This window comes from Canis lupus, chromosome 6 (assembly GCF_011100685.1).
Source record: "Canis lupus familiaris isolate Mischka breed German Shepherd chromosome 6, alternate assembly UU_Cfam_GSD_1.0, whole genome shotgun sequence".
Lineage (NCBI taxonomy): Eukaryota > Metazoa > Chordata > Mammalia > Carnivora > Canidae > Canis > Canis lupus.
Genome location: NC_049227.1, coordinates 24,781,960 through 24,791,504, shown reverse-complemented (window position 1 = coordinate 24,791,504; position 9,545 = coordinate 24,781,960). Strand labels below are relative to the sequence as shown.

General features: G+C 39.0%; 2 protein-coding genes across 8 annotated transcripts in view; one reads left to right on the top strand and one right to left on the bottom strand.

Moving 5' to 3' along the window:
• ERI2 (ERI1 exoribonuclease family member 2) overlaps positions 1-9,545 on the bottom strand; it is a 32,604-nt gene that overhangs the window by 3,405 nt on the left and 19,654 nt on the right. The window contains exons 1-8 of one of the 5 annotated variants that reach the window (XM_038540163.1): positions 5,497-5,644; positions 4,173-4,240; positions 4,004-4,087; positions 3,366-3,493; positions 2,705-2,861; positions 1,404-1,504; positions 865-946; positions 178-266 (exon numbers count right to left, since the gene is read on the bottom strand). In XM_038540163.1, coding sequence (XP_038396091.1) covers positions 178-266; positions 865-946; positions 1,404-1,504; positions 2,705-2,861; positions 3,366-3,493; positions 4,004-4,087; positions 4,173-4,240; positions 5,497-5,591 — 804 coding nt within the window. In that variant the 5' untranslated portion in view covers positions 5,592-5,644. Of the gene's footprint in view, positions 1-177; positions 267-864; positions 947-1,403; positions 1,505-2,704; positions 2,862-3,365; positions 3,494-4,003; positions 4,088-4,172; positions 4,241-5,074; positions 5,377-5,496; positions 5,649-9,545 lie in introns of those variants that run through there. The other 4 variants (XM_038540165.1, XM_038540167.1, XM_038540164.1 and 1 more) reach the window with 4 other exon arrangements.
• The window catches only part of REXO5 (RNA exonuclease 5), a 44,241-nt gene continuing 40,063 nt past the window's right edge, over positions 5,368-9,545 (top strand). Inside the window, exons 1-2 of one of the 3 annotated variants that reach the window (XM_038540162.1) lie at positions 5,368-5,664; positions 6,038-6,179. In XM_038540162.1, coding sequence (XP_038396090.1) covers positions 6,042-6,179 — 138 coding nt within the window. In that variant the 5' untranslated portion in view covers positions 5,368-5,664; positions 6,038-6,041. Of the gene's footprint in view, positions 5,853-6,037; positions 6,180-9,545 lie in introns of all 3 variants that reach the window. The other 2 variants (XM_038540160.1, XM_038540161.1) reach the window with 2 other exon arrangements.

Here is a 9,545-nt window from a genome sequence, read left to right as displayed (position 1 = left end):
AAATCCAATAGCTTTAGAGACTATGCATTCATAATCTCTTGATACACATCATATGATTTGACAAAAAAGAAAAATATCTTCATCGATTTATTGCACATATGATATCTGTATTTCAATGAACCTATAATTACTTTTGGAGTTTGAGATGACAGAATAAAGAGGCAAGACACCACTAACCTTGTTTAAAGACCTTGTAATTTTCATTAAGCAACCATCCCTGATCATTTTCCAAGCAAGCATGGCAGTGTTCCGAGAATCATCCAATCCTGAGGAAATAGATTTCAAACACTGAATTTAGTAGTACCACTGTAAGGAAATACAGCAAAAATAAGAAATCACAATTTACATTGGAACATATTATTAGTTTTATGATCTACTAATTTTAATCATGATAAATTGGACTAGTAAAAAGCTGTGGCAACCTTACTAACAAAAGACAAGATCTTCCACATTTATAGAGGAGATAAAAATGTATTACAGTTCACAAAAATGTAAACATTCTTAGGGACCATGCTTGATGAGTAATCTAATGGTCTTGTTCAGTTTTTTCACTAATTTGCCGTGTTATTTGGGCACCTGTTTAATCTCCATTTGATTTAGTTCATTTTCATTCTTTTTAACAACCAGAAAGCCACTAGATGGCAATCTTTATCTTATACTACTTTATGGTAATAATTTAAAAATCAGAAATCTTTGAATTTTATAGGTTAGGAACTTTAGACTGAAGGATATTCCTTATTAATGATATCACCAAAAACATGAGATTCATATGAAAGACTTTGTAAAAATAAGATTTTTATTTATATAATAAAACTATGTAAAATTGTTATTTACATAATAAAATTATTTTCAATTTATACTAACCAGAATGTTCTTGTCCTAAGAATTCTATTCCTACTTCCTGTAGGGCACCACTTAGTCCTTTTGGTTTTCTTCTATAGAAAATCTAACCAAATAAAAGAAGACATATCCAAAACCAGGTTACTATTAGAAAGGCTATGTATTAACCACTTGTTTTTCATAATTTTTAGTTTTATTAGATTTGGAATATGCTGGGACGCCTGGGTGGTTCAGCGGTTGAGCATCTGCCTTCAGCTCAGGGAGTGATCCTGGAGTACCAGGATCGAGTCCCACATCGGGCTCCCTGCATGGAGCCTACTTCTCCCTCTACCTGTATCTCTGCCTCTCTCTCTCTCCATGTCTCTCATGAATAAATAATTGAAAAAAAAAAAAAGATTTGGAATATGCTTATTTTGTCATTCTTACATACCTAAGAAATGTATTTATGTGAAAGTTTTAAAATATAGTATTTTACTTACAGTAACCTATACCCATGTATGAGATGAAGTTTAATCATTTTTCAATAGAAGGAAAGTGACTATACCCCCATCTTTGATCCTTACCTTGTAAGTTACTCTGAGATCAATCCAAGAATTCAAGAACACAGGTTTTAACAGCTGTTTTCTTTTACACTCATACTCCAGGCAAACCCCCAAGTCCCAGTCTGCAATAAGTATGTTAAAATAGAACAAATTCAATGATGCCAGCAGTTTTTACTCATCCTATCATTTATAAACAAAATTTTATATATTGAAATATATAAAATAAAACAAGATTTAGAAAAACCTAATACTTATAATAGTATATAGAACACTATCATTACATACTACAGATCCAAGTGTAAAATGTACTATATATATAAGCTATGCTACATATAACAACATACTACATAAAACAAAATAAGATTTAATTGCTGTTAATGTCTAACAATTGTTCACTTCACATAATTTACTGTTAAGAAATTAAGTTGGTGGGACGCCTGGGTGGTTCAGTCGCTGAGCATCTGCCTTCCGCTCAGGGCATAATCCATGGTCCAGGATCGAATTCCACATCGGGCTCCTTGTAGGGGGCCTGCTTCTCCCTCTGCCTGTATCTCTGCCTCTCTCTCTGTTTCTCATGAATGAATAAATTTTAAAAATCTTTAAAAAAAATTCCTAAATGACCAATAAAAAGAATAAATTGTTAAAAAAAAAAGAAATTAGGTTGGTAACTAAGTTTCAAAATAATTTCTTAAAAACTCAAATACACGGAGTATTTCCGAAATAAGAGTAATGAAAAAAAGAGTAATGTGTCAAAAAAAAAAAAGAGTAACGTGTCAAGTTACAAGGCCTGCAAGGAGGTTATCTGCTTTCAACATTCTAGAAAATACTAACATAATTGAGAAACCAGACATCTTATAGAAACCTAAAACCAAAATATGATTATCGATGGCACAGCATAGCTATCAATGACTAATAATGGTAGTGCTAAATCATAGGCATACAAAGGATCTACTTTAATGGCCCATTTTTTCCTAGTATAAAAGTATAAAGCAAAGGACTGGAGTTGAATGGAGACTCTTTTTATTCAAGGTTGTAGAAAGTAGCGTTAAGAGTTTTCACTAAATCATCCTGCCTGGAGCCAGAAGAACAGGAAGGAAGAATCTAGAAAGATTCTTAAAGTCTTAAAATTTGAAAGTATCCCAGAATGATAATTCGTAAAATATGAATAAATATACTTTCCTTAGTTAACATCTGTTAGGCACTGAGATTTCTTTTCGAGACCTAAGAAGTTAACAAGTACAATTCTTACTACATATAATTATGTAGTGATAATAGTAATAATCCTACTCATTTATGATTGATAGGTAGAACTTATTTTTTACCTGACCAAGTAACAAATGCACATAATTTTACTTCAGAATTAGACAGATCTGAAATCCCAGTAGCAAAAATAATTTTCTTCTGTTGCTGAATCTTCTGAATCCATTTACAGAACTGAGATAAGCAAATTCTCAGAGGGACTCCTTCATCAACTTGAGCCTGAGTAAAGTCACAAAATCTGAATTCAACAATCAAATCCCATAATCATTTAACACATCATTAGCACGTAATTAGGCACTATAGGGGGATGTAAAAAAAGAAGAGTTCTGACTGCTAGTTTATTTTGTGAAAAAGATACTAAAACATGTGGAAGAGAGATAATTAGAACACTGTGAGATAAGAAAAATTAGGTTGTTCCACCTAAAATAACACAGAAATATAGTAATTAAATCCTGACTGACAGAAATTTGGTGTCACTTAATTTCTGTGAAATAAGTCTGATATTTATTCTTACAATACTATTCTTTTTAATTTTTAAATATTCCAAAAGAGATCTGGAGGGAGCATTATTTCTAACAGTACATAAATCTAATTCCAAATGGGTATATGCTTTTTATTTTCTCTTAAAAACTGATTTCAGAATTTTAATATTTGGCATCTGACCTTCTTGGTTTTGGGGGAGGGGAAGGGTGAGAAGAAACGTAGAGAAAAGAAAGAGTATACCTGTTTTATGCCTGTCAGTTCCATGCAAAATTCAGAAAGAACTGGATGTTCTTGAGGCTGAACATAAGCATGGAACTCAGATTCAATCTCTCCAGTTGATGTGTTCAGCAATACTGCTGGAAATTCAACTATATGAAAGAATCAGCAATTGACATTTATTTATTTAATCAATTGACATTTAAATATATAATTATTAGATTAATGCTGTAATCACTCTAAATTAAACATATTTTACCATTATTTCAGCATGTTAAAAAGACCAAAGCCGTGTGATTTAAGTTATAAAATTGTGCCAAAGAATAAGTCAGAATATTAAAGTTATGAATATATCTATTTAAAACTCTTGAATATATTCCCACAATTAAATATGAAGACCATATAGAAGTTAAAATGTACTGCTTTTTGCAAAGGTATTTTTTCAGTTCCTATGCAATTGAGATTTTGTATGGAATTCTAAAGTAATTATTTTACATGATGATACTTCCAGATGTTAGGTTTTTGGGGTTTTTTTGGTTTAGTCAGGTTTTATAGTAAACTACCAATTCATGGACTATCTTATTTTCTTTAATTGTTAACTATTATATCTATTAAAGTGACTCCTCTAGGGCTAGCTTTGGCCCCTGGCAGTCCAGACTTACTTATTTCTTGGCTCTGGTGGTGTTTCCCATCATTCCAACACGTTGACTCAAAATCAATGACAATTAAGTAATCAAACAACTGCTCTGCAAAACAAAAGGCGTATTTATGCTTTACCAGAGTTAAAAGTGCAACGATACAAAATGTAAAGAAACGAAGCATATTACTTACTGGATTTACTTCGTCCTAGATTTCCATTTGCTGGTGCCACGAACTTTCTTCTAATTAATCCAAGTTGCCTAAGAATGTGAAACAACTCAATATGTTCAACAAACTCATTTACATTCCTGTTTGAATATGCCAACAAACTAATGGCATAACCCCCATTCTTAATGTATTAATGTGAGTGACAGGAAATTGAACTAGACTTTAAGAGCAAAAGACCTTGGTTCTTAGATGGACTGCCACCGTCTCTTTTTAGTAGTCATTTCACCTGCATGAGCCTCAGAGTTCAAATTTGCAAACTCAGACTAATTCTTTCTGCTCCTCTTGTTTTACAGTAAATATTGAGGAACTTGAGTGATTGCAGGGGCAAAGCACTGAAAAGCTTACTTTTGCTTTTGCATTTTTCAAGCCCTTGGTATGTGCACAGCACAGGTCTGAGGAGATAGGGCAGATCCAGTCTTCTAAGAGCCCCAAACACACCTCTGGGTGAAGAAACTAGGCATCTATGGTAAACTACTGTATGGTAATGTATGACAAAGGATCCATAAAGGCAATACTTGAATCCAACAAAAGGGGTGAGCATACTGAGGTGTTAAGACAACTACTTTGAGGAACTGGTCAAGTTTAACTAAGCAGACACTTCCGGTTGGTTTTTGTTTTTGTTTTTTAAGACCTATGATGGGAAGTGCAAAGAGTTGAAAATAACCGGTAATATTTAATTGATTGCTTACTACGGAGCAGGCACTGAGCTCTGGTGATCTCACTTAATGCTCAACCACTGTGTGAGGTAGTCACTTTTGCTACCTCTTATTTTATGGATGAGAGCACTGACTCCGTAATTTGCGTAAGGACACAGATTTGGTATGCGAACCCCCGGATCGTTCAACTCTGAAGCCCGTGCTACTTACTAATACGACAGAATTCTAGAATTCAGAAATGTGCACAGCGTGACCAGGTATCAGGGAGAAAGCCACAATAAATCCACATTATGAATTAAACGGGGAGCGCCTGAGAACTCGGAACGGCCTACCAGGCGCCGGTCACGTCCATTCCGTTTCCCGAGGCCTAGAACCGGCACACAGTGGCTCAAGGCCACACAGTCGCGAAGCCCGGTTTTTCCACCCGCGCGCAGAGGGCGGCCTGAGCGAGGCGGGGGGGCCGCGATCCAGGCGGAAACCTTTCAGTCCCGGCCAGACACGGGGCAAATCGGAGACGCCGAGGCTGCAGAGAATGAGGGCTGACACCGCAAATGCCCACTGCCCAGCCCTGCCTCGGGCGCCAGCGCCCGACTAGAAGCCACCCCCAGACCAGAACACCCCCCGCAGCGTACCGCGCCAACTTCTTGGTCGCCATTCCCGGAACTCCTCCTTCCCCGCAGCCCAACTGCCGGAAGTCGTTAGACCCCCCCCCACACTTCCGGTCCATTCAAACGCCTGGCGCGTCTGAGGAGGCGGTTGCGGCGGAGGCTTTGGCTGCGACTGAGGCGGCGGCTGCTGCGGTCGGTGCCGTTTGCTCGTCTTCTCGTTGGTGTTTTCGGCGCTCGGGGGCACGGGGAGTGTTTTTTGACAGGGAAGTCGCTTGGCAGCAACCTTTTCCCTCTTTTTCAACGGGCGGAGGCGTGTTCGCGCCGTTGGGGAACCGTTTCGAATCCGGCCTCCGGCGCGGACGGTAAAACCGTTGATCTCGGTGCGGTTTTCTCCGCAGCGGGACAGGGAGGATCGTTGGCGCCCTCGCTTTTCGGGGAGGGGTGGGAGGGCTTCGTACACTGAATTGAAGCGAGGATCTGAGGGAGGCTGTAGGCTCTCGAAGCCCTAGCTGCTTCCCCGTCTGGAGACGGCGTTTTCTCAGCTCTCGCGGGTCTTTCTCCACAGCCTCATGGAGCCCGAAAGGGAGAGGACCGGGAAGCACTTCAAGAAGGGCAGGAAGAGGAGGCGGGCCCCGAACACGCTGGTCGGGGCGGCTGAGGCGATGAGAGCCCGTTGGGAGCTGGGGGAGAGGCAGCCCGAGGCCAAGGTGAGCAACGGGGAGCCCGAGTGGGAGGCTCGGGAGACTCCGTCTGCCCTGGACGCCGCGGGGTCGGCCTCACCCACCCACTGGCCTTTCGGAATCCTGCTTGCTAGTCTGTAAAATGGGAACGATAATGTTAGTACCACTTATCCCAGTGCTGTTTAAAACTGATGTGATGCCCGAGACCCAAAAAGAATGTTCACTCAACACATACTTCATGGGGTCACCCGTGTGCCAGGAATTGTTCTGGTTTCCGGGGATATCTCAGTGCGCAAACCCCAAAATTCCCTGCCCTCGTGCAGTTTACATGCCACGCCAGTAAGTCAATAATAAGGCTGTTGAGCATCCCAGCCATGTACTGAGAACTAAATATGCACGGTCCGTCCCTTAAGTCATCAGATTTCTGTTGTCTGTCGTATGCTGGCCACTGGCCTAGGCACTTGGGGTACATCAGTGAATTAACAGGGGTTACTACTTAGTTCTAGTGGAAAGAGAGGGAAGACGAACAGTAGATAGAAGTTTTATTCAGGTTTCCCCCACTATCCGAAAGTAGAACAATTCTGTAAAATCTTATAAGCTGAAATGGTGTAAAGCAAAGCAGCATGTATTCATTTATGTGGGGGGACAAATTGGAGCGTTTCCAACCCCCCTCTCCCCCCAAATAATCTGTTAGGTTTTCTGGTATTTCAAGACAGATCTTGCTAACTGATGTACAAGATCAAGATAAAGTGCAGATGGTCACAGACAGTTCAAAGCTATGAGGGCTTCATGTTAAGGGCACCTCTTGGGGAAAGAGCTTCACTGTGCCTGCTTTGCTTGGGGTGCACCACCCTTATAACTGGCTTGTGAAAACTACTGAAGGTAAAAGCGAAAACAGGTACGGTGCTAATAGGTCTGTCATTAAAGGGAAATGGCAGACCACAACCTTTCACGAAGAAGATACCTGTAGGATGTAAAAAGGGAATTAGTGCTATGAAAACATTTTACTTGAAAGGGATTCTTTTTTGCTGTCAAATTGGCAAACAACTTTTTATTTTTTTTATTTTTATTTATTTATTTAAAGGTTTTATTTATTTATTCATGATAGACGGAGAGAGGGGCAGAGACACAGGCAGAGGGAGAAGCAGGCTCCATGCAGGGAGCCCTACACGGGACTCGATTCCAGGACTCCAGGATCACGCCCTGGACCAAAGGCAGGCGCTAAACCGCTGAGCCACCCAAGGATCCCCCAGGCAAACAACTTTTTAAAGATGATGAGAAGTATAACAGTCTCATCATTCTTTAATTTTGAAACAGTCACAAACTTGAAAAGTTGTAAGAACAGTACCAAGAACCACCTCAGGCAGCATTTGAAAGTGATTGCTAACAATCCTCCATGACTGCCCCCCCATATTTTAATATATGTTTCTCATAAGCGGCCCCACAGAATCACAATGCAACCATCAAAATAAAAAAATAACATGGATATATTGCTACCATCTTATCCTCATCCCATTCAAGTTCCAATAATATCCTTTTTAGCAAGAAGATCCAGTCTAGAACCATGTGTAATATTTAGTTGTCCTGTCTCCTTCAGTCCAAACAATTCTTTAGTGTTTTCCTTGACATCTATGGCCTTACTACTCTTAAAGAATCCTGAACCACTTATTTTGTAGAACGTCCCTCAAGTTGGTTTGTCTGTTTCCTCATTGATTAGTTTCAGGTTATATATGTTTGACAGGACTACCAAAGTGACACTCTTTTAAGTTTTATTAGGTTGTACATGGTTTTGATCTGTTGCATTCTTGTTCTCTTTAAATTTGATAGAGATGCTTCCTTGTTAAACTTGTAATTCATTTTTTTCATTAGTATGAACTCATTGCCTATTTCATTCAATGGGTTATTATCCATTACTATATTTATTTTGATACTCAAAATATCCCATATTTGAGCATTAAGCTAGCTTCTGTGTTCTTTGGACATGACCTCATCATTCTTTGATCATTTCTTTTCTATTTTGGCACAAAAAAAAGGTATTCTAGGCTCATCTGTGCTTTTCCTGCCCAGCCCTGAAATTGTAATTTTTTTCTGTAATGGTAGGTTCTCTTTAGGAGAGAATGACATTTAAAATCTGGGTACTAGATGTGCTCAGTGCTATTGGGATGTCAGTACTTCCAAAAGAGAGCTAGGAAATACGTGTTTATATATCTGTATACCCATATATACATACATGTTTACATTTATATATTTTTCTATCCATACTTGTTAAAATCTCTACTTCTCTATTTCCACAAGGTTCATTCTTGTTTTCTCTTCATGTTTATAATTTCCTTCTCTTTGACACCCCACAATGGGCTCTCCTTCTGCATGTATGCCTTGGGTTCCTTCCCTTAGTCCTAGCTCTTTCCCTCACTTTCCCCTAGCTCTTTGCCACATAGACCCTACATACCTCATTCAGTCTCACTTACCAGTCTTACATTTTTTATTGTAAATATAAATTGGTATTTTCTTTCAGGAATTAATAGTATTTGTCAGAATTAGATAGTTGATCCTTGAATAACATGGGGGATTGGGGCACCGAACCACCATCTACTGTCTCTGCTCTGTGCGGTCCAAACTCCATGGATAACATTTGATTCCCCCAAAACTTAACTACTTATAGCCAGAAACCTTAGCAATAACATAAACAGTTGGTTAATACATATTTTGTAAATTACTTGTGTTCTAGACTATATTCTTTAGAAAAAGTAAGCTACAGAAAATGTTACTAAGAAAAGCATAAAGAAGAGAATACATTTACAGTACCATACTGTATTTACCAAAAACGATCCACATATAGGTGGATCTGCACAGTTTAAATCTGTGTTGTTCAAGAGTCAACTGTAGGAGCTTATTTTGACCAGGGACTTTATCCAGAGTATTTATCCAGGTACATAGGGATGTTTGAAAGGATGTTCATGATATTTATAATTAAAAAAACAAACACTTATCATCAATAGGGGATTTTTTTCATAGAAGTTGTGAATGTTGAGATAAATTTAGAGAATGAACTATTAAAATTGGTGTTTGTTACATTTAACCGATTTTTGCAGGGAGGGAGGGGTGCAGAGTTGGTTACCAAACAAACAGAATACTGTAATCCTTTAGGGGCAGTATAGTACAGAGATGAAGAGTTAGGGCTTTGGAGCCTGTATTCCAGTCTTTGTTCTACCACTTCCATTCTTCAATTTCTTTATGTAAAATAGGGATAATAGTAGTAGCCACTTAAGACTTGTAAGGGGACACCTGGCTGGCTCAGTGGTTGAGCATCTGCCTTCAGCTCAGGGCATGTTTCCGGGGTCTTGGGATCAAGTCCCTCATTGGGCTCCCTGCGGAGAGCCTGCTTCTCCCTCT